Here is a 25209-nt window from a genome sequence, read left to right on the forward strand (position 1 = left end):
TGATGCTCAGACCCGTGGGTTTTCCACTACCTATCATTCACAGATTCCTAATAATTTCACTGCCAGTTGTCAAAAAAAAAGGCAGGATTATGAAAAAAAAATTCCCTGCACATGTGCATAGGAGACACGTACAGGTATCTCTGAAGCATTCTTTAGGATAGTGAAAAATTGCAAACAATTTAAACATCCTTTGGAAAGTAAAAGAGCAAATAGGGCTTATTTGTCTGGTCCAATACCATGGAACAGTTAAAGTAAATCGATTCATGCTCTGTGCATTAACATAAATTTTGTTGAGGGCACAAAAATTGCACAACACAATAGTATGAGAGCATGAGGAGGAAATTATAAGGCAGCCACACAAAATATTCTGATGTGCAAATACCTATTCTCTTCCATAAATTTCTACCCTCCTCAGTTAGCATGTCTTCATAGCTTGAAAAAGTTACAACTAATATGAATAGCAATTATGTTTATTACAAGTGAAAAGTTTAAGTCTTTCCAAAACCACTTATACTTATGTGTAATTTCTTCCAAATCTTGAGCTGTTAGTGTCAATTTCTTCATGCAAAGTCCATTAATAAAAGTTATATTTACTTCCTTTCTGTGATGATCATTTTCACTTGGGAGAGAGAACTCTCAAGACATTTGGAAGATTTTTTCTCTTGAATTAGATCCTTTATTAATGAGTTACATAGAAAGGGAAACTGCTTTAGTATATTGACCAAATTCAATTAAATTAAAATGCCATTTTCTTCATGTTGTAGATGTACTACTTAGAATTTTTAAATATTATAGAATGCTTTAGTGGTTCCTATTGTAGTCTCTTATTTTACAGTGAAGAAACAAAGTCCAAGGGAGGAAAATTACTTCCCTAAAGAGATGTAGCTAGTAATAGGCAGACTTGGGATTAAAACCCACATTGCTGACTGGAATTCTTTATATTATACATCACACTGCTTCTCATGCACCACAAACTGTGTCCATACATTGCACGATCCCAGAAGACAAATCAATCAATTCATTGATGAAAGCAAAATGATCATCAAAACCCCCCAATTACTAGCTTATTGTGATTGTAGTTCCAAATCAACATGCCAAATACCCTTTTTTTTTTTTTGACTGGTTATGTGAAGATTAATCTATCCATGTATGTATCTTTATCATAACTCTGGAGTTTTGCCATAGGTATGTAAATTTTGTATATATTTGGGTTGAAATGTGTGTGTGTGTATATGTGTGTGTGTATTTGAAGTCTAAAGATCATGACGATGTTTCGGGAAAGCTTCTTGTTGCTCTTATGTCTCTGAACCTCCAACTGGAAAATAATTAGTATCTGTTAGGTAACGTACATGGGAGTAACCTAGTGGGTTATTTAAACACTAAGAACACTATAATTGTCCTACAATCGATTCACAAGGTGCAATTTTAGAGATGCTGATGTCCAAAGGGAGAAATCTTTCACAATGCTTGGAACAAGTCTCCTTATGGGATTTGACTTAAAGGTGCATCACTTAGTAAATATTTTCAACTGGTGAAATCTTCCACAATTGGAGAATAAATGTTGACTATTTTTACTTTCTGGTCAAATTGTTCTTACTCATTGCAACAGGCATTATAAGAGTCTAAAATTAGAAATTTCAGCATTTTACTCCTTTAAGATGTGTTATCTTCCCAAGCCCTGGTATTTGGTTTCCCAATACCAAACATCTCTGTGTATGTCATTAGGCATACGATATGGGCAGGTTAAAATAAGTGACTCTCTTCAACTCTGGTATGTTGCCTTTATGTATGCAATACTTCTCCCTCTTTTAAACTACTGTCCCTGTTATCTTAAAATTAGTAAGTAGGATTTTTAAAACTGTAAGACAATAAACATTTTGCAGTACCACTTTCATCCCAGATCTGATATAACTGCCATTATTTCTCTCTGAACCAACCACATGTTTCATCCAACTGACATGTTTTTACTCTTAATAAACAATCAAAAAAGAAAAAAACAACACGTTCTTATAGGAAATGACTTCACTTTTATAATGTAATTCTGGCTTCTATTTAGCTTATTTTTGTTGCTGTTGTTTATTTTCTTCCCTGGGGCAAAAATATGCTATTTTCTTATTCCGGCTTACAAACATTAGGTCATAACTTCTGATCTAGCCAGAGAGTAATTCTAAAGAATTTTGGCTCCAGCTAGGTTTCGGGGAAAACTCAAAAGAAATGTAGGTGCTACAGGAGATGTTATTAATTCTAGTTGTTTAGCTCTTGCCTTTAGAGTACTCCCTGAATTGTGTTGGAGGAGTATGTTATTGTGTTGCTGTCAACTGTTGCTGCCAACTTCCACCCTAGAGATAACTATATTTCAGAGATGAGTGAAATACTTGTAAACAAGTTTATAATCATTAATAAAGCTTACCGAACAATTTAAGCTCTTTAGAAACACACATCCACTATTATAATTAATTGTGTATTGTTTATTGAATTACAACCTTCCTAGAGACAGGAAGACTTTTAAAAATGCAATTTGTGAAAATTCTAAACTGAAATTTGTTTTCATGATGTTTATTTTGTTTTTGTAAATTTCAGGCATCAAATCATTTCTCTCTGGAGATGCTGGTTGAAATTCCACCATTGACTACTCAGTACACTCTTTTAAAATCCCAAAGAATATTTTTCTTTAAAGTTGACAACTGCCCACTCTGGGATCCAGATGCTATATTCACAGTATGATGATGGTTTTGTTTTATTTTCCACACATGGCCTTTTCATGCACTGTGTCTCAGAGATGGAAAATTCTTTTTTTTTTTTTTTTCTAATTTTGATAGTATGCTCTCCCTAGAATGACCTAAAACCAGGTCTTTTCATTCTAGATGAAGTCTAGCTCAGGATTATTTATGATTTATCTGTAGTTTGTTTCCCTGAAGATTCTGGTGGTAAACTAATCCAGTGTGTCTTTTTGGAGCACCTACTTCATGCAGAACTCACACCAGCCACTGTGTGCAAGCAGCACTAAAAAACTGGGAGTTTCCAACATGAAAGGAAACCTATAGACACTAGCAAGTATCAGTGGGTCCCTGAAAGAATATGCTAGAATCTGGGTGCTCTTTGAGGTTTGTGTTGTTGCCATTTAGTGTTAGTAAAGTACTTTCCTTCTACAAGACTAAAATAATATAGACAGTATCCCCTCCCCCACTGAGGTTCTTCAATGACTGATCTTCTGACACAAATATATTGGGGACTCGCATACCTCCACTCAAAAAATTTTTAATGAACAGGCCCTTATTTGTCCGTTTTTTGTTTTTGTTTTTTTGACAGACAGAGATCACAAGTAGGCAGAGAGGCAGGGAGAGAGAGAGGGGAGGAAGTAGGCTCCCTGCTGAGCAGAGAGCCCAATGCGGGGCTTGATTCCAGGACCCTGAGATCATGACCCAAGCGGAAGGCAAAGGCTTTAACCCACTGAGCCACCCAGGCACCCCTATTTGTCAGTTTTAAGGGCTGCAGCTAGTAGTTTTTAAGCATGGGACACTGAGGAACATGGAGAACGTAATGTCTTTAAATGGAAAAGTTTTGAATCTTGCCTAAAGATAATAAACACCCTATCTTATTTTTATGGCCATTGTTAGTTGGAAAAGTATATGCATATCTATCAAATTGTTTTACTCTCCAAGTTCATCCTATAAAGGGAGAAGAGGCATTAAGTCATTCAAGAAACTGAGTAGCTATTGAACGCTAGGGACTGTGAAGGGATGATCCAAGAAACACAAGGCAGTCCAAAGGATTTAGAATTTCATTGGGAAGGTAAGACATGAGCAGAAATAAATTCAAAAAAGTTGTCATATAGGGGCGCTTGGGTGGCTCAGTGGGTTAAAGCCTCTGCCTTCAGCTCAGGTCACCAATCTCAGGGTCCGGTCCTGAGATTGAGCCCCGCATCAGGCTCTCTGCTCAGTGGGGAGCCTGTTTCCTCCTCTTTCTGCCTGCCTTTCTGCCTACTTGTGATCTCTGTCAAATAAATAAATAAAATCTTTAAAAAAAAAAGTTTAAAAGCATGAGGAGGCCTGTATAGGTTAAAAAAAAAAAGTAGTCATATAAATGTCTCTTGTAATTGAGAAACAGAGGGGCAAAAGGAGACCCAGTGCCACACAATGCTAAGAAATGTACATTACCCCAGAATACTCCTCCAAACTATCTTAGTCACAATAAAATAAAAAGCTATCTACAGTCCAATAGCCATTTTATCTACAATGCATGGACAAGAGATGGAGGTTTCCAGAATCTCAATTTCTTGCCTCAGGAAGCAAAGTGCCCATCACAGGCTACATATTGAATTTCCAGCAGAGGCAGGACACCCCAGCAAGTCTCCTGACTCATCAGCTATTACCCGTACTTTCCCCACTAGATCTGGTTAGTCCAGGAAAAGCTTGGGATTAACACATCTCCATTTCCTACTCTTAAAAAACCCCCTCCTTTCCAACAGCACTGGTGTCCATCAGGTTGTACCCTCAGGTGCAGGTAAGGCAACAGGCTGCAGCCCTTGGTGAAGGAGAATCATCTCTGGTTTTGGCTTCGGAAGCTGGATGGTCCACCAGAGGCCCAGGAGCCCAGCGGAGAGCGAGCGCTCAGAGGGTGTCCTCGACACAGTCTTCTTAGTCTTGAAGAAACTGAGTGTCGGGAAGGGAAATGACGTGTCCAAGGTCACAAAGACTGATGATGGCGGCAGACATGGGGTAGGAACCAGGTCTTTTGATTCTAGCCCAGCGTCTCTCCCGATCTTTTTAAATTCCTGTGTTTTGGGGGGCTCTTTTATCTGCTTGCCTTTCTTCTTCCATTGGGGGTGGGGGATGTGTTTCCAGCGAATTAGCGAACAGTGGGTAAGGAGTTGGGGAAAAGCGTGCTTTCGGTCCGGGAAGACGGCTGACGCACCCCGCCATTTATCTAACGCCCGCTCCGTACCAGGCTCCAGGCACCAGGGTACAGCCAAACCGTGTTAGTTTCCGAAGACTGAAATCGGGTCTCTCCCTAGACCGGGCAGGCCCGGGCCTTGCTTGCCACCACTCAGGAGCACTCCGCCGCTCCCCCTGGAGCCCCACGGCTGGCCTGTGCAGGCCCCACGTCCCCCGGGCCCAGCGCCGTGCCAGGGCCCAGCAGCGCCCGCGAAACCTAGGAGGGGCACCCAGCCCTGGGAGGGGAGCTCTCGCAGCGCGCCCCCCGGTCGTCACGGCAACCAGGGAGGCGCTGACCCCTGACCCTGCGGCCCCGCCCGGCCCCGCCCCGTCGCGTTCCTGAGATCAACATGGAGAAGGCCAACCCGGAAGTGCCGCCGCCGCCGCCGCCCGCCGGGTGTTAGGAGCAACCGGCCGGCGAGGCCGAGCCCGGTGCCTGCCGCCCTGCAGCCCGCGGCCCGCCGGCGCTGGGGCGGCCGTGTCCCCTGCCCCCCGTCCCGCTCCACGGCCAGGCGACCCACCCCCGCCCCCGCCCGAGAGGAGGAGCCGAGGCGAGGGGGAGGAGGGGGAGGAGGGGGAGGAGGAGGGAGAGGGAGAGGTTTGCGAGAGGGAGCCAGGCCGCGCGAGCCGCCGGCGGTTCGTATTACCGGGGTCGGAAGGAGGAGCCGGGCCGGGCCCGCCGACAGGCGCGGGCGGGCGGGAGGCGCGGAGGAGGCGGGGCGGCCCGGCCGCGAAGAGACAGGCGTGGGGCCGGGGGGCTGCGGGTTTGGGCGGGAGAGCTCTAGGCGGCGGGGCCGGGGTCGCCCTCCCTCCCCCGCAGCCCTCCGCGGGGCTCTGGCGGCCAGGCCTCACCTGCCCGCAGGCCCAGGAGCCGCCCGCCGCCGCCCAGGGCCCGTCCCCGCGGCCGGCGGCGCGTGAAGGTGCGGACGCCAGGCGCGGGGGTCCGCGAGGAGGCCTGGGCGGCGTGGCCAGGGGATGCTGGGACCCTGGGCTTCTGCAGCGGAGAGGGGACCCCCAGAACAGCCGCGCCGCGGGCTCCCCCAGCGAGGCGCTTGACAGTGAACCCTGGGGAAGTTGGGCCGCTGTGAGTTTGCCTGTCGCCGTTAAGTGCCCTTAGGATGCAGTGATTAAGGAATTAGGCTCTCCCTCCGGGAGGGGCACTGCCTGCGCTTGAGAACTCCGTGCAGAGAAGAAGGACAGAATGATGCTGTCCGAGCAAGCCCAAAAGTGGTTTCCTACCCACGTGCAGGTCACAGTGCTCCAAGCCAAAGATCTTAAGCCAAAAGGCAAAAGTGGCACCAATGACACATACACTATAATTCAGCTGGGCAAGGAAAAGTACTCCACCTCTGTAGCTGAGAAAACCCTTGAGCCAGTGTGGAAGGAGGAGGCCTCTTTTGAGCTACCTGGATTGCTAATGCAGGGGAATCCAGAGAAATACATTCTTTTCCTCATAGTTATGCACAGGTCCCTGGTGGGTCTGGATAAGTTTTTAGGGCAGGTGGCAATCAATCTCAATGACATCTTTGAGGACAAACAAAGAAGGAAAACAGAGTAAGTTATGTAATTTATTTTGAATTGGGGGAGATTAACTCTATCTTATTTATGGATATTGTGTTCTTGGAAATAATTTGTATAGCTGGGGCATTGGTTTTTGCATTGAAATATGACCTAGTTTTAAGCACCCTATCTGCACAAATCTGAAGTGAAAATAGCCCGTGTGAAGAAATATTTTTTAAATGGAGGCGTTAATGATCCATTACTCTCTTATTTTTGTTTAAGGTAAACATTTAAATAAGTGAATATTTTGCACTGAATTTTAAGTAAACTGACATTGTTTCACTACTTATAAGAGGACTGGATCACTTTGTTGATCAACCAAAACTTAACATGTGTTCAAATTGTTGTGATCATTAAACATTACAATTTTCCAGGAAATGGAACATCAGAAAATTAAATCTACCAGTGTAAGGTCTCATATTGATCTCTGAAGCTGTCAAAAGATAAATTACCAAATTTAGAGTTAAGTATTTCATTGTAGCTTTATAAACACAAGTTGGCCTTTATTTTAGCTTAAACATCTTTCGGGGTCAGTACATCTCGATGGAGTCTAATGCTGTTAAAAGAAAAATTTTAAAATGTGTACAAACAATCTTAACCTTGAATAACATTTTTCTGTGAATTTACAACGTATTGGAGTTAGTATATTCAGAATTAGTTTTGTAAAGCCGGTGTGTTTAGACTATGTTCAGTGCTCTCAGATTGGAGACAGTGATTCAGTTCTTGTGATGAAGTGATTTTAATGACATCTTCACTGCAAACATGACCTTTAACCTACAACTTTAAAGCTTAGGATAGATATATTCTCATTTAAAAAAGGATAATATAAATTAGCACTTAGATATTATGTCTTAAGTTGAAAAATAATATGTTTTTAGAGATTGGTATACTCACCCTTCCTTAAACCTATAATTATTCTGATCTGAGAGAACCTTAAGATTAACGGAATTAATGAGAGAAAAATACAGGTTGAATTTATAAGAGGACAAGAAGTTTCCAGAGCAGCTTTGGTGTTTCTTTCAATCATAATTGAAGTTTATTTGGCTTTTAAAAACTTTTGATAATGGTAACTTTCTTGAAGTTCATGTTAATTTCTTATATTTTAGAACAAGTGTCACTTAATATTTTCTGTACGCCTTCCTTTGATTAGAGTTTTCAGTAGATTTTAAAAAATCAGGACTTCATGTAAGATTTAATACATGAAGGGTAAAAGGGTAGAGAGATAAATACTAGGAATGCAGGAGGGAAAATGGTTAATATTTAATTAGGAGATAACAATATTTTAAGAAAAAGAGAAAAGTTTCAAAAAATGTAAAGTTAAATGTATTCCGATGATTTTTGATAACAGTTTGTTACATCCAAAATGGCGTTGTTTCTGAGGGGTTTTTCATCAAATTGAAACTGAAAAGTGGATAATCACTAAATAATTTGCTTCAAATCACCAATTTTGGATGACACTTACTCTCTAATATTTAAAGTGTTTTGAAAGTAAACTTTTAAGTATATTGTGACTGCAAGTTTTATCTGCGTTTTTTGATACTTTTTATGTTAATGACTTATTACAGGCCTTCTCTAAAATCTAAAATTTCCGAGTGAAAGTAGGCCCAACTGTGAATCCAGAGATTCAGAGGATGAAATGAGCTTTTAAAATTCCATCTTGTTTTACTCCTTATCTTTGGCAGCATCCGAATAACAGTATATTTGGCCGTAAGCAATTCTCCTGTTGTGGTCTCCCTAAAGAAAATCTCTATTGGCTACTATATAAAATTGATTAGAACTTTCAGGGGGAAAATGCTTTAAAATGTTCTCAACAGGGCTTGTGATGTTATTGCATGCAAAGTGATTTTCAGATGTTACCAAATCCCATTTTCGTTGTGGATAAATGAGGACCACATATTTGATGATATGTCTTTATTGGTAATATTTCTAGTTTTTTAATATATTTAATAGCTTTCTTTTCCAGCACAGCTGTGCATGTGGCACAGTACGAGATGAACTTGAGCCACCGGTGTATTGCAAGAAAGATATTTAATATTCTGCACAGTGCTGAGCCTTGTCGGCATATCCCCAAGTGCTTTTTAGAAAACTGGTATGAGTGATGAAGGCTACCAGCTGATTTAGAAGTCCCATGAAACTGCTGGGTGTGACACTTTATACTCTTGACACTGAAGACAAGTATTTACAGTTTGTCTTCCAATTGTGTCATGATAGGCAAAGAAGTGTGATGGCTAAAACTATTACTTTACTTATTTTTATAATTTGAAATTAAATGCCTTTCTTTCTTTCTTTCTTTTCTTTTTTTTTTTTTTTCTTTTAAGGCAAGGGGAAGGGCCTGAGCCAGAACATTTTGAATGGGGCATGGAAAGAGAACTTCTGTATCTCCCACTTTTATGAGTGTCTGGGTTGGTTCTGGCACGAGATTTAAGGAAATAATACAATGTTTAATAATAGAATGGTAAAATCGTTCACGCTGTTATGTAATATCTATTGATTTTTTTTTACAACAGGAATGGGTGATGTTGTGTTTTGGGTTTTTTGTTTTTTTTTTTAAATGCTCATGAAAAGTAATAACAATCAGAGTCCCTAGAGTTAGGTATGACTCAAACACATGCAGATTTTAGGACTTTTGTGTGAGTCTCTGCAGTGCACCTGTGTCCTGGCCTCTGGCACCCTTCCTGCCAATCTTGTCCCGTTCCTGACCACACAGCACCAATTGCTTGGGAATAGTTCCCACATGTGTGGTGGTTTTTGAACATGGACCTGTGCCCACTAAAAATTGAACAGAGGCCATATACAGTTTAAAAACAGCACTCCAGAGGTGAAAAAAATCAGCATTAATCCACTAAACCCCAAATGCTGTGTCTTCATTCTATCTTTTTGAAGCCTGGGAAAATAAGTGCTATCTCCGGAATGGTTCTTGACGGCCTCATTAAGACTTCCCCATTATATCACTTTCAAAACAAAGAAGCTAAAGTAGTTTGTCATGCCTAAATTTTAAGTTTTATATATTTGTTAAAATTCTTTGCAGGTTTTTTTTTTGTTTGTTTTGTTTTTGTCTTGAAGTGTGGGGGAGGATGGAAAAGACATTGTATTTAGAGTTTGTATTCAAATACTGACTTGCTTGATTCTTTAAAGCTTGAGTTGTGTTCCCTACCATGAAACAAAACGACACAACACACACACAGAGTTGTAGCCTGGTTGTGTTAGGAGTATAGTTTTAGCAAAAAATATTCAACAAATATTTATCGAGCGCAAGGCAAACTGCCTTCAGTGAGCTTACCCTTTGGCAGTAGAAAACCTGCATTGCCTTCCTCCTTCGTTGTCACTGCCTCCTGATTGAACACAGAGTCCTGTAACACATGGCCAGCCCTGCCTTTAACCTTATTAACATATGTGGTTCATCAAATAGTAAAGAACTTCTATTTTCATGCAGATGTTATTCATCAACTTGGAAATTTTCCTTACTGACTTTAATCTGACATTGGGATGTTACTTAGCCTTTGTGCCTCAAGTCCCTCATCTATGAAAAATGGATGTTAAAAGTAGATGATTGATTTGGTCTTATTTCTGAAATTCAATGAGTTTTGATTACTCCTCCTTCCATCTATTGGGTTATTGGTTTATTTTTTTCTCAGATTTGCTTTGATTTGTTATATACATGGAAGAGGACATGCTTGGGTTTTTTGTTTTTGGTACACTTCTTCCACAGTGTAGTCATTAGTTTGCGTAAAGCTTAGATGTTACAGAGTATTACCCCTGTACCATCCATCAGAAGCATTTCTCTCCCATTGAAAATGGCTTTATTTTCCAGAACTGGGCATTAATAACTGGGGGTATAACCTTGCTTTTCGAGTGCTAAATTTATCTTGTTCAAGGTTCTCTACTCCACAGAGTTTATTTCTGTCATTTCTCATTTCTAGTCCCTGTGTCTTCAGATTTCACTGTTTGCTTCAAGGGCTTTTCTCATTTAAGGGTCTTGGGATAATGCTTCCTACTAGAAAATATTTTATTTTTAAAAAAACTGCTTGTTTTGATGCACCTAGATCTTAATTGACTGAATTGCTTCAAATTAATGAGGAAAATATTTCTCTTGTGTGTTACTTGCCGAGATGGAAGTGGTATGGATGTTGTGTGCCAATTTTCCCTCCTGTCTGGAAAGACCCATGAACTGGTCTTCCACCTGATGGATAGTAAACATAAGCTTCTGGCATATCTTCCTGGTAACAAGGAGAGAAAGTACTAATATAAAATTAGATCAGAGTTCCTTTGTAGCTAAGAAAATTTGTTACACTCTATTAGAGCCGTATTTAAGTAATAACCTGTCTGCAAGTTATGCTTCATTGTTAAGTAATGTGAAAACACTGTAGTAACTCTTTCCTAGACTTGATTTTGCCTTTTTTTTTTTTTTTTTTTTGGCTGTTTCCCTGTGGAATAACCACTTGTATCACTGACCCCACCAGAGGCTTTCTCATGGATAAGAATACTATGAACAAAACCAAAATAAATTTGGCTTATATAGTAGCCCCCTTATACCCACAGGGATACGTCCCAAGACCCCCATGGGGGCAGAAGCCGTGGCTAGCACCCAATCCTAAATATACTGTGTTTTTCCTGTATGTACATACCTATAAGAAAGTTTAATTTATAAGTTAGGCACAACAAGAGATCGGTAGTACAATAGAGCAGTTATACACTGTAATAAAAATAATGCGGACGTGGTCTCTCTACCTTATTGTCCTCTACTCACCATTCGTGGGGTGACATGAGCTGATAAAATGCCTCTGTATTGAGACGAAGTGGGGTGAATAATGTAGGCTTTGGGACATAGCATTAGGCTACTACTGACCTTCTGAGGGTATGTCAGACCGAGGATCTTCTTGTTCCAGAACACAGTTGACTGCTGGTAACTGAAGCCAGGGAAAGCGAAACCATGGATAAGGGGGGACTATTGTAATATCATTGACAATGGGCAGTGCGATTCAGCAAGATTTGGCTCCAATTAAAATAATTTTTCTTTGGTGGTGTTACAGTAGCAATAGTAAGCGAAGCAAATAGATTCTAACAGGAAGCATTTAAGCTTGCTTTTTCAAAAACTTCACAGGATTTGTGACTATTTGTCACTTCCTACATTTTACTCATTTTTCATATTTTATTCAGGAGAAGGCTTTGACCCACTTTATATGAATCTAAATTACATCTTATGTAATTTTCACAGTTAGCAAACTATAATGCAGTGGTCTCCGATGTTAACAAGATTCTTTCAATAGATTTTACAAGAAGAAAAACGGGCTAAATATTTAATTATTAAAAATGTGGTCATTATTGTATGATGTTAGGGAGTAGTGTGTTGATGAATTCTTTCCTGGCCTTTACTTCAGTGTCTTTTAACATGAACAAATGTTCTTAGGCCACTAGCAACACTTATGTCAGATGGATACATAATAGCTCTTGTGCTTAGTTTGCCTTGATGTGGAATAGCTTAACCTAAGAAGCTCTTTGTATATACCAAGCTTATATCCTTTCTTCCTTACGTGTTACAACCCAGTTTTTTTTTCCTTCTCTTTAAGGTGGTTTAGATTAGAATCCAAACAAGGAAAAAGAGCCAAAAACAGGGGTGAGATCAAAGTCAATATTCAATTCATGAGGAACAATATGACAGCAAGTATGTTTGACTTATCAATGAAGGACAAAACAAGATCTCCTTTTGCAAAATTAAAAGATAAGATGAAAGGTAGAAAAAATGATGGGACATTTTCGGATACGTCTTCTGCAATCATTCCAAGTTCTCACATACCCGATGCCAGTACTGAATTTTCAAGTGGTGAAATACAGATGAAATCCAAACCAAAAAAGCCTTTCCTTTTGGGTCCTCAGCGACTCTCTTCAGCACATTCAATGTCTGATTTAACTGGGACACACATATCTTCTGAGAAACTGAAGTCCGGCACCATTGGTCAGACGCATCTTCTCGGGCGGCAGATAGATGCCTTTGGAGCGGTTCCAGAAAGCGGTAAGTGACACTATCTAATTGTATCCTTAGTGATCCGAACTACCATTTTAATTTTTAAAGTCAAACTTACGAAGTTAGCAAATGAAAATTGCAATTTCTTGGTAGTTTCTAAGTTTAGTTGTCAACTCTTTATTGAGTGCCCAGTACGCTCAAAATTGGTAAGTTTATTAAAGGCAGAATTTGTCTGTATTCAGCATTGTGTTTATATTATTAAATGATAACAAAAATGAGTCCCAGTTGCTTTTCATGGCCTGGCGTCTTTTTTTGACTGCTGTTTCTTTGGTCTTGAAAGCCTGAAGCATAAATAAATATTCCATTTAATCAGAAAGTTCCTATAAAAAAAATACTGTATGTTCAGAAGTAGCAAAGTATGTTTAATGCTAATGATGAAAAAAGTCTTTGGGAATTTATAGCACCATTGTGCCCACCAGAACCTCTAGTTTTGACATTATAGTTTGTGTATGTGATTGTTTTTTTCTGAGCTGAGTCAATTCCTGATTTTCTAGCAATATGCTAATTATTATTAGCCTACCTCCTTGAGACTGCTATGCTTTACCATTTTAAGATTGTTTTCCTTGATTATTTTAAAGGTTAATATCTTTAAATAGCTAATTGCTCTCATTCTAAAAGCAGCAGTGTGCACACAGAATGTGTCAACTAGTGTGATGTAATGTGTCACTGATTATGTACTAACTACAAAATTGTTTTGCAGGAAGTCTCAAATCTCCACACAGAAGAACATTAAGCTTTGATACTTCTAAAATGAACCAACCTGACAGCAGTGTGGATGAAGGTGAATCGTCTTTCGGAAGACAAAATGACCCATTTACAAATGTGACTGCTTCATTACCCCAAAAATTTGCAACACTGCCAAGGAAGAAAAATCCATTTGAAGAAAGCAGTGAATCATGGGACGGCGGCATGAACTTATTTTCAAAATCAGTTGAAGTAAGAAAAGAAAATAAAAGAGAGAAAAGGGAGAAAGTTAGCCTATTTGAGAGAGTGACTGGAAAAAAAGATAGCCGAAGATCCGATAAACTTAGCAATGGGGGATCTGATAGCCCTTGTGACTTGAAATCACCTAACGCATTTAGTGAAAATCGTCAGGACTATTTTGATTATGAGTCAACTAATCCGTTTACAACAAAATTCAGGGCTTCAAATATAATGCCATCTTCAAGGTAAGCCTAACATGGGGGAAGTTGTGCTATTTTGAAAAATACTGTACTTGAAAGTATCAAATATCCCTTTTAAATACTTGAATGTTTTAAATTCCTTTTATTTGATTTGAACAAAATTCTTATTTTTATAATTAATTAAGGAACCAGGCAACATTGCATACATCTTTGGAATTGAACTTTTTATCTTACAAGGATCAAAAGTTCTTAATCCCCACCCTAGTCTATCTCTACTTAAGTGAGCCAGAAACGTACTGAAACTTAACGAAGAGAACCGCGTAGCTTTTGGAGACACATGGTGAGAGTGAATCACCACTGGGTGTTAATTCAGGCCAGAAATTAGGTGATAAGTTATGTTTCTAGATATTGTTTTCCAGGGATTAGTTCCGGGGATCTCTGGAGAGGATTAGTGGACCAATAGCAGCCCATGGGCTGTTCTTTAAGAAATACTGGCTTAGGTTAAGTATTAATGGTTTTCATCATAGGTGTTAACTACCCTTTTCAAATGTCTATTTAGAAGTAGCTTTTATTTGTGAATGTTTACTGGAATTTTGTGACCCTTGTGGATACTATAAATTTATCAAAGAGTTTTCTATATGATGACTTGTGGTCATAGGAATAATCAGTATCATGATAAAGATTCGATTTTCAAAATCGTAGTTTGCAGCTACACGTATAATGGTACTTTTCTTCTTCCTTAGTGCAAGTTGGAGCTATATACCTTTGAATGAGATTATGGATTTTGCAGAAGTGAACGGTGGAATAGCTGGTTAAAGAAAACCTAATCAAAGAATAAGATGAATTTATTGGAGTCCTAAGCAGGATAGAATGTTTGCCGTTGAGTGTAGACGTTTTTCCTTAAGGCAGTACTATATAGGATACTGACCTGAGTGGGAATCCTGGCTCAGTAGCTCTGGGACCTCTGTGAACCTCATCGTCTCCATCTTTGAAACAAGGAAAGGAATACCTGCGTGGTAGGATTGGGTGATGATAAATTATAAATCAAGTACATGGTATAAAGCCAGTGACTGGTGGCTGTTACTATGTTTTATATACTGTCATATCATCTTTTATTCAAAAACTGTGCCTTGTTTTGTCCCATCATTCACAAAAGAATATAGTATTAACAAGCATCCTGTTAGACAGTGCTCTCCCACCTGTCTTCTGATTTTCTAAAGATGGGTTAAAGTATGCATTTAACATTTTCAAGGGAAACGTGTATTTCTTTCATTTTCTTTTAGCAGTAAATATTTGCTATGGCTTTAAAAAGTATTGTTCGGTTTTCTTTATAAACTGTATACCAAAAAATGCATTTTTATCGTGTAATATTAATGTTTTAATCGAAGAGTCCATGGTTTTGTTATGCTACTCACATATTTTATGTTGGTGTTTCGTATAGCGTAGTCTACATATTGTCTTAAGTCCTAAATTACAGAGGTAAATAGAAATGTATTTTTCTCCCTTTGCTAAACTTTTTTTTTTGAAGAAGAAGATAATTAAAAATAACTCTGCGATAACTTGGAGATTGGGTAAGTTAAATAATTTTAAAGTCAAAGAAAAGCAAGAAAAATGGGAACTGGTAAGAAAATAATGTTTTTACATCACGGAGGCATGTGGAAAAATAAGTATCCTCAGATCTTTAATTGCCCTCTACTTGGGCTGTTCACGTGGATTGTTGCAGGCCTTAAAAGTGAGTTTGGCATCTTGCCAGATTTAGGCTTTGTTTGGGTGACTTCAGGACAAATGCTGATTCTTTCAAAATTAGAGCTATTTCTTGGTAAATGCATAAAATGCTTGCAAATGTGTAAAAAATAAGATTTTTCAATTTTAAGTCTTTCTCTTCTTCCTGTTCTTTGGGATGCCAGGTATGAGGACAACATTGTACTCTTTCCCTGTGTGTTGCAAACCATGTTCGTGGTAAATACATTTGCAATTAAAGTGTCTCTCTAATTTACAGTGTAAAAAAGAAGGATTGACACTAAGTAAATCAGGGAAGAGAGTACAGTTCAAAGTTCTGGAAAGCAGCTTGATCTTGAGTGGAATTTGGGAGGATACAGTCGAGGGAGTTTCGTCTGTCCGTGACCGTGACCGTGTGTTCCTGTTTCTCCTGCTGACATCAGCCCTCAGTTGAAAGGAGACATTTTAGATTTCCCAGGTTCACATCTCAACCACATGCACTTTGGAAGCTACAGACTGCCGTCACTAGGACATGGGCTGCGGATTATTTTTTTCCAGTAGTGCTGTTTTGAGTCTCCTGGACTCTTGTGACTGATGTCTGTGAGAGGGCTGACTGGAGTGAAGGGGGACCAGGGGGCTGTGCCCCCGGGGGGGGGGGGGGGGCGTTCTCTGAGTGAGCAGCTCACCTGGGATCGCAGGTGCAGGGGAACTGTGCTGCTGCCCTGTGAGTGCACAGGGTGTGATTGAACCTGGAGAATTTTCTTTATTCCAGAAAACTTGAAAGCACTGAGGAATGCTTTCTTAGAAGTCAGAGTTATTATTTCTTGGTAAAGAAAAAGTAAAATCCACCTGACCAAATCACCTTGTAAACCGCAAAAAATACCACCCTGTGCTTCCATTCTTGGAATAGGTCTGATAATAGTCTTGCGTAAAACCAATAGAAGAAATGAAATCAGTTCTTTGTAAGGTTACTCCAACAAGGAATAGGAAAATGGGGTTCTTTGAAGCCCTTTGCTGCCCTGTGTTTACTTCTTTCCTCTTACCTGCCCCTCTTCTTTGAAGCCTTGCCTGCTCTCATAGGAAGAGGTAGTTGATCCTTGTGGGACAGCCTTTTCTTATGTAAGTCTTACTTTCTATGGGCATCCCATTGTTCACTAATGGACCAGTCACTGGCCTCCCTTCCACCACGAGGAACAGCTTGAGGGCCTTTCATTCATCTTTCTGACCTTTATCTCCAGCCTGATGCTTGGTAGGTAGTAGGGGTTAGAGCAAATCACTTTTGAATCAATGAACACGGAATAGCAGACCCATTTCCTAAAATGTGCTTTTGTTCCTTTAGGCTCCTCTTCCAGCCCAGTGTGGGCTGGAAAGACCTTCTGGCACATCAAAAATAGACCCACAAAGGCAAATAGGTGCATTTTTATGTAAAACTAAGCATTATTCAGCATCTCAGTGAGTGTCAAAGGGCTCTTGAAATTTAATATTCAGACCCTAGGCAGCACGTTTCTGGAGTTTCTTAAGAACTCTGTGTTAAGTAGGTTATCAGCTGTCATAACCCCAGATCTTGGTGGCTGATCACAGTCAAAGCGTGTCACTCGCTGTCACCACCTGATTCACGATGGCGGGGAGGAGGGAAGTGGTGCTTTGCTCCTGTGGCCATTCAACTGCACAGCGTTATTCAGGAGCCAGGCTCCTTCCTTCTTGTGGTGCCACCATTTACCACCCAGCCGGCAGGGTCGTGCAGCAGGGGCGGAGAGCCGAGGGTCCCGTGTGGCATGTCTCTGTGTCAGGCCTGGCTGCCGTGTGCATCACCTCTACAGGTGTCCCCTTGGCCAGAGTCCGTCACGTCCCACTCCCCGGCAGCCAGTGAGGAAAGCCGGTTCTGTTCCGCCGCGGACCCAGAGGAAGCTGAGTTGGGTGCGGTGGTCTGCGCGGTTCTGAGAAGTCCGGATGCTGTCTAACAGCGGGCGTGCCGCGCGACCCCTACTACACATGCGCTGCAAAGCGTAGCTGGAATTCTTGGCGTTTTCAGGAAGATGTTTCATCCGTTTATGACTGGTACGGAGTTTGTGTTTTCAAATGGCAGCTACTCTTGCTTTTTAATTATAATCGCAGGTAGTTTGGCGTCGTCAGGATCAACTGCGGGGTTGTGTGGCTAACCCCACACAATTTGTAAAGTAATGCTTGTTTGCATCGGCGGTTAGATAAATTTTCCAAGAACAAAAAAACCCGAGTGTGTGTTATGCCATTTTTAATCATTTGTTCACAGCCATGTCTAATTTAACACCAGGCTGGTCTTCCAGTGGAAAGTGGACATGGTATCTATGTTCAGCAAACAGGATGTCCTTTTTTAAAAAAAAAAAAAAAAAACACAGACACAGCTAGAGCCTTAGCTGGGGACAGGTGACGGAGTTCTGGCTTACTGGAGTGAGTGAGTGAGAAATCTACCACGTCCAGGTCTGGTCCGTGAAAATGTCCTGTGCAGTCATCTCTATTGCCTGTCTTTCTCAGTACCTTAGGCCAGATGTTGGCAAACCATATTTTTGTAAATAACGTTTCAGCTTCGCACAGCCCAGCCACTGGTTTGTCTACTTTTCTGCCATAGCAGTGGAGTTGAGTCCTTGTAACAGAGACTGTGTGGCCTGCAAAGTTTACTGAAATAGTTTGCTGAGCCCCAGGCTGACTGAATGGAGATCTTCATAAAAGGCAGAGCCATAAGACACAGGTAGCCTGGGTCCCTGAATGTGGAAGGCCACCTCACCAAGCATAAATGATTAAACCTTATCTGAATGAGACATTCTGAGAGTATTAAGTGAACTGCAGTTTTTGCATTTTACTTATCACAACACTTAGCATTATTACTACTTAGTATTAAGGGCACGGGAGCCATGGTAACTTTAGTCTGTTGGAAAAGCCTAGTTCAAGAAAGTTTAAGAACCTCTGATTTGTAACACTAAATCCAAACTCTTCTAACTTTCAAGACTTACTGTATTTTAGGCTTTTCTTGATTCGCCAACTTTTACTGTTCCTTATCTCTCTGTTCTAGGTAAGTTAATTTCCTTACCTCTCTCCTCTGAGGCCCTTGTAAGCCTTACTGTGCCCATTCCTTGGCTCAGTCCTGGAATGTCCTCTTAACTCATCTGAGTGTGCTCAACCTGTCCTTTAGGCTAAGAACTCTTTAATTCATTCTTGGTTAATAACATGGTATTTCCTTTTGGATTTCTGCTGATACAGAACATAACTGCTCTAGGATATCTATTGTGTCTGGGTCTTAGTCTTCCTTACTAAGCTATCTAAGCTTCTTATAGCTATGCCGAATCTTCTTTTGTGGGTGCCCCATACCACCTAGATGAGTCCATGTCCTCGTTTGTGCTCATCGTCAGTGGCTCCTGGGGATTTCTCTTCAACTACAATTTGTTGGGTCCTATCTCAGACTAAATTAGAATCTTTAGGGTGAATGGGCCCTGAAGTGAAAGTCAACATTTCTAAAACTTCCCACGGATTCTCAGTCAGGTTTAAAAATTACCGATCTAACTTCTATCCTTTATTTCATAAGACTTCAGTAAGTTCTAACTGATGAATAGAAATCGGGAGTTGTTTTGGTGAACTCATGGTTGAATGAGTTGAAACTGGGCCCTAAGTAAGGTGGAGGTCAGTCAGACTAAAACCGGGACATGGAGAGGAGTATGAGATTTGGCTGAATAGCTAAGAAACATGTAAATTATGGTAGGCATTGAAGACCAGGCAGAAATGTCTGAGTGTTTAATACTTGTGGCATCTGTGGATGAATAGTTTCTCAGAGTTCAGGTAAAACCTAGACAAAGTAGTGATGAACAACACTTAGAAAATATGCTTGTGTGTATACGCTCCCTATCATAACTTGAAAAGAAGATCTGTGATGTGTTCTTCCGAGGCTCCATGAGAAGGTTTAGGATTGAAGAACTGCCCCCAGTCCAGAGAATTCACTGTGTATGTCTCATTCTGAAATGTCTAAAAAAAAAATCTCTCTCTCTCTCTCTCTCTATATATATTTTTTTTTCAAAAATATTAGCATGCTCTGTATGAAGAGCTGATGTTTGATTTTAGAAAGGAGGCTCACTGGAGAGCAAGAACTTATGGGAGGTATTTTTACCAGAGAATTTTGATTGGTGAATATTCTGTATGTGACTCATACAAAGATATTTCCTGTCTTATTGTTGTTGTGAATACAATGTAGCAAACTCCTAGTTGTTCTGTGTTAACTTAATGGTATGTCTTATAATCTCATTCCTGATGTTATTGATTTTATTAGGGCATGTATACATATATTTACATTTATAGTATCTCCTGTGAAAAAACCTGCTTGTTGCTTAGCTGGTGAAACAGTTATTTTTTAGGACAGTACAGAAATAGTGTCTAAGATCAAGAACTGTCTATCATTAATATTTTATAATTTTGCATGACAGTATGCCTTTTACTTTGGGGATCAGGTTGACCTACTTCTCTTTTTCTCTTCGTCCTTTCTTTCTTTCCTTAACTCGACAATTCCTGTCTATGGTTGTATCGTATCTTTCTTAGAAACTACAAAAAAATCAGTTACCCAGAATGTATATTTAAATGTGTTTCTAATTTTTACAAATCACCATAGGCATATAAGCATGTAGTCATTACTATGAAGTTATATAACATGTCCATGAAAAAAAGAGACTGTTTACTGTAGGCCTACATTTTGATTTTAAAAAGTTAGAGTAAACAAATGTTCCAAAAGAAATGATCCTATTCATAGTTTTAAAACTTTCATTTTTATAGTGGTCCTTATGGGCCTTTTCTTTTTTTTCCCTGTGTGAGTTTAAAGCTCAGTCTCTGGTATAATAAATATAATAAACCTTAACATGTATAAGGTTTATTTTAATAACAGTATTTATTTTTTGTTCATATTTGTCTAATAGTAAAGATAATTTTGCCTCTCATTGATGACAGGCCATAAATCTTTTACACAGCTGAAAATGTGTGGCCTCATTTACAAGACAGAAAACAAAAACTTTTGAGATGATTTTTAGAGCCATTAATCCATTAGTGTCCAGGGATTTGCAGAATGTATCCAATGAAACAGTGACTAGGAACATGAAATATGCAATATGATTAGTTCCCTTAACACTAACTAGAACTTTTATGCTAAACTCCCCAGATATTACTTGAAACTTTTTTACCCTTTGTCATCCTAATACTCATTATAATAGCTCTCATTAATTGGTACATCTCCCAATGGGTTAATTTGCAGATACCAACCATGCCATCCTTTTGCTAACTCACTAATGCAAATTGATATTTATAGACTTCAAAATTGAAAACAAAAAAAGCTCTGTAACAAAAAAAGACAAAACTTTGCTGACTTGTTATTATTATTTTGAGTTGAGAGACTGAGATACAGAGAGATTTTGTGAAAGAAGAAAACCAGCCAAAAAAATCCACAAAAACTACTGTAGGCTAATAAACTGATGTGAAAATTTCTCAATTTACAGCACTTGACAGGTGCTAAAAGAAAAGCATCTTTAATTTTAATGTGTTGTTAGGACCTCTTTAGAGAGACTGTACAAGTTATTAACAAGGTCCTCTGAGACAGGAGACGGGTAATTAACAAGACCTATGGAGATATAGTTTAGGTAATTAACGAGCTCTTAGGCACTGGACACAGGATAACACGACAAGTCCAATAGTTAAAGAGAACAGGTTGTTATGATATGATCAAATACAAGATATAGTATGTAAGTCCTCCTGAGGTTTCTGATAGGAAAGTACTAAGATTATATTCTAGTGACCCCAGTGCAAATCAATATGTAGATTTTAACTTTTAAGGTAGAATTTGAGAGGATTATTTCTTTGTCAAACCAACAAGCTTATTACATGTAGATTAATAATCTTCATTAATTGCCATGAATGAACATGTATATTTTGAGAATAATACATTAGAAAGACATAAAATTATATGATTCCAAATTATTTTAGATATCTGTTGTTCTGCTTCTTTTTCACTGGTGGCCTGTTGGCTAAAACTGTCTATTCTAAACCAGCCATACTTTCCTTATCCCCTTTAAAGTCATTGGGATGTAGGCCAGAGAGGAGGCTCTTCTTCACCAGCATAGTTTTTACATGATATGCACAGCTCCTGTCCTGCTCTTATGGTACTCTCTAGTTGAGACTTGATATTCCCAATTTCAGACATTTGGCATAGTTATTTCCTCCATAAATTTGAAATTGTTGGGTATGAATCGAGTTTTGTTTCAGAAAACTCCAACAGTCAGTAGACCTTTATTATCATAAATATGTTATATTTTGAAGATTAAGAACAAAAAGAAAGCCCTTGCAGGTCTCCTGATTCATTCTTTTGCCTCCTCCATGTGACTACACCAGTTCTTCTAGATGATTTTTCTCTGAATTTCAGGTCTGATAATCAAATGACACTTTCATTTGTGTTATTTTTGGATTATTTACTATATAAGAAAGTCAGAGGTTAGTAGAATATAAATTCCTGCTCTTAGACTTCATAGAAATGGGCATGTAAATATTAGGTCTCCATTCCATGCTAAGGACTGGACGTTGTAGAGGCAGTGGGGAACCATGAAGATTTTTAAGTTAGGCTGTGATATGATCAGAGTAACGTCTTAGATAGCCCTGTAGCATGGGAGAGTCTGGTGGGGACAGGAATGGGAAGGGGGAGGACTTGGGGCAGGAAAGCTAGTCAGAAAGTTAGCAGGGCTGTGAAGGTGAGAGTTGATGGAGGTTACTTGGCAGTGAGGATGGAACAGAAGGGAACATCTTGGAGATGTGTTTCTTTTGTATGTGGAGGTCGGGATGGTGGGGTATCGGTAAAGGAGAAGAAACAATGAGTATTCTGATGATGTGTCTTTCATCAGTGTCTTAAATTTGATGAAATCGCATTGTAAATGGACAGATGGTCCCCCCACTCACAATGGTTCAACTTAACAAATTTTCAGTTTTACGATGGTGATAAAGTGATATGCATTCGGTAGAAACCATACTTCAGAATTTTGAATTTTGATCTTTTCCCAGGCCTGGGATATGCCGTAGGATTCTCCCTGGTGAGACTGGGCAGCCGTAGCAACCGCAGCTTGCAGTCAGCCTGGCGATCGAGAGGGCAGACAGCTTAAAACTATTCTCCACTCATCCAGCCATCTTGTTTTCCACTTTCAGTACAGTATTGATGAACTACATGAGATATCCACCACTGTATTATAAAATAGGCTTTGCGTTCGGTGATTTTGCCCAATTGTAGCCTAATGTAAGTGTTCTGAGCACATTTAAAATAAGCGGGGCTAGCAATGATGTTTGGTAGATTAGAGCTATTAAATGCATTTTCATTTTACAGTATTTTCAGTTTACAGGGTTTATTGAGATGTAACCCCCATTGTGAGTCAGAGAAGATTGATATTAGCAACAATGTCAAGTCTGTTATCTTTGAATCAAAGTTGGCATTTTCATCTTGTTGGGAGAGGTTTGAGTTTTTCTTTCTTTCTTTCTTTTTTTTAATGAGTTCCTGTCTTATTTATTTTAGAACTTTGTTTTACAGATAGAAATTATGTATTTTGAGTTGTTGAAGACAAGCAAGTTAGAATCAGCACACTAAATACAGTTCTTGAGCATTTGTTTTTAAATACTAAAACACACTTGGCTTCTTTGAACATAACAGTGCAAATTTCAGTAATTGCTTATGGATTTAATGTATTTAAAGTGTGCTCACCTTAGAATTGTAATTACTACATGTATTTCTCTCCAGCAGTTTTGGCTTTACTAAATCTTGTCCCTGTTGGACCCCTTTTGTTAGTTTCTCACAAGAGAATAACTTCTGTTTCTTTTATATTTAGTCCTACTTCTGTGAACTCTACTTTTCCAGGCCCTGCTTCTGTGTTTAGAACCCTTCCTTTTGGGCCACTGTGACCAAATCACCTGCAGTTACTTTTTGCCATAACAATAAAGCTTTAACTTTTGAAATACATGTACTGTTTCTATATTTTAATCGGTGGTAGTAGTGGTACCTGTGGAAGGGGTATTCTAAATAGCAGTGGCAATAGAAAATAAAGCAACTAATTTGATTATGAAATGATTTTCTTTTGACACATTTAGCTAGTTTCTAAGAATATTGGGATGCAGACGTTTGACATTTGTCTCCTCAAACTTGTATTTTAAGGATAAATTATTGCTCTTTGATTCAATGTGTTAAATATATTCTAGTATTAATATATAACAACTGTAATATAAATATTAAAGTGTGATCTATAAATATGTATTATATTAAATATAATGTATCTTCTTACGTCAGGTAACAATGTATGTTTTTTATGTATTTGTTTTAACCTTAGAAATCTTTTTGACAGAAGTGCTAATACCACTTAAATAGCAGTTACATGAATCAGCTCAGCCTAGAGTAAAGCTTAATTCAAGTTGCCAGTTTTTAAAAATTGTTTTAACAGACATGTATGTGGAGCCCTGCCAGGGCTTGGGGGTGGTGGCTTGAAGACAGAATTCATAGAGGACTGAAGTCCTAGTAACTACGCAAGCTAGGGACAGGAACGTGTAAGCAGTGACCCATATTCCAGGCAGAAGGAATTGTGTCAGACAGAATTTACTGTAGAAAAGGTAAAGGAACACTTTGCTAGAAATTCAGAAATGCTTCTTCAAGGAAGAGGCCTTTGAGCTTGTTCTTGACCATCAAAGATGATTTTGTAAGTTGGAGAATGAGTGGATAGACAGTTATTTCAGTAAATAACCAGAAAGCTTGTTTAAAAAAATGGCAAGATGCATTTTGAAGGATTATTTTATAAATAATGACTAAGTACTCTTGTATCATTAGCTCTTCACTCACTGTTTGGTAATTCTACCATTTCTTTCTTTGTTGGAGTTGTGGAGCTGTACTCTGTGCCTGGTAGTTTCCTGAGGAAGTGTGTTTGCTACTTTAGGCTACCAAGGAGCCAATTAGTGAGTGCCCTGGAGTGGGCCTCTGCCTTGGGTATAATGACCTCTTTGTTAGGATCCTGGAGTGGGATTGGGGTTGTTCAGGTTTGTCACATATTTTGTTGACTAGAGGTCTACAGTATATTTTGTTTCATATGGATCTTTTCATTTTTAAAAAATTAAATGCCCCAAATAAATGAAAAATGAGAATTATACTGAACATAATTTAATACTTGATCCAGAAAATATATTTGATTACCTTCTTCCCCTCAAAGATGTTATAATACGATGTGAAAATATAAATATAGTAATAGTAGAATGTTCTAAAGGAAGTAAAGGATAGGTATTGAGTTCAAATTTTGGACTCAGGTCTGGATTTGAGTCTGAATAGCCAGCTGTATGACCTTATTTAACCTTTCTAAGCCTTGTTTTTTTTTTTTTTCTTTTTTTCAGCTGTAAAATGGGATAACAACCTTGGTGACCTTGGTAACCTTGATGTTCTAGGAGGGAGTAAATAGTGTCATGCACATAGAGCACTGAGGGTGGTTTGCCACAGGGTAAGCCTGGAAATGGTAGCTCTCACTCTGACCTTGTTGCACCGTGTCTCCAGAATATGTAATAATTGCTTTAAATAAGCTAAATTATTTCTGAGTAATAATGTATTCTCAACTTGAAGTAGAATTTAGGAGCTCATGTTTCTCACTGACCGGTAGAGGACATATATATTTGGCAGAAAATAAAAAACCTGGTACTTTTTCTAGTTTCTTTCAAGATGTATGCTCAGTAATAATCGTTGATAAACTAAACACATTGAGATTAAGTAAAATATTCCCTGTATTAAGTAGAAAATTTGTTTCATTGCTTTACGAGGGAAAGGTATTATAATCAATATTTCTATAAA

At 39.1% G+C, this 25209-nt stretch overlaps 1 protein-coding gene across 1 annotated transcript in view; it reads left to right on the top strand.

Annotated features, from left to right (window-relative positions):
* Positions 1–5990: 5990 nt before the first annotated feature.
* Positions 5991–25209, top strand: part of RAB11FIP2 (RAB11 family interacting protein 2) — a 41263-nt gene continuing 22044 nt past the window's right edge. Inside the window, exons 1-3 of the mRNA XM_032878842.1 lie at positions 5991–6488; positions 12062–12504; positions 13217–13685. Coding sequence (XP_032734733.1) covers positions 6136–6488; positions 12062–12504; positions 13217–13685 — 1265 coding nt within the window. The 5' untranslated portion in view covers positions 5991–6135. The remainder of the gene's footprint in view (positions 6489–12061; positions 12505–13216; positions 13686–25209) is intronic.

Source organism: Lontra canadensis, unplaced genomic scaffold (assembly GCF_010015895.1).
Source record: "Lontra canadensis isolate GAN:19392208 unplaced genomic scaffold, GSC_riverotter_1.0 scaffold3, whole genome shotgun sequence".
Classification (NCBI taxonomy): Eukaryota; Metazoa; Chordata; class Mammalia; order Carnivora; family Mustelidae; genus Lontra; species Lontra canadensis.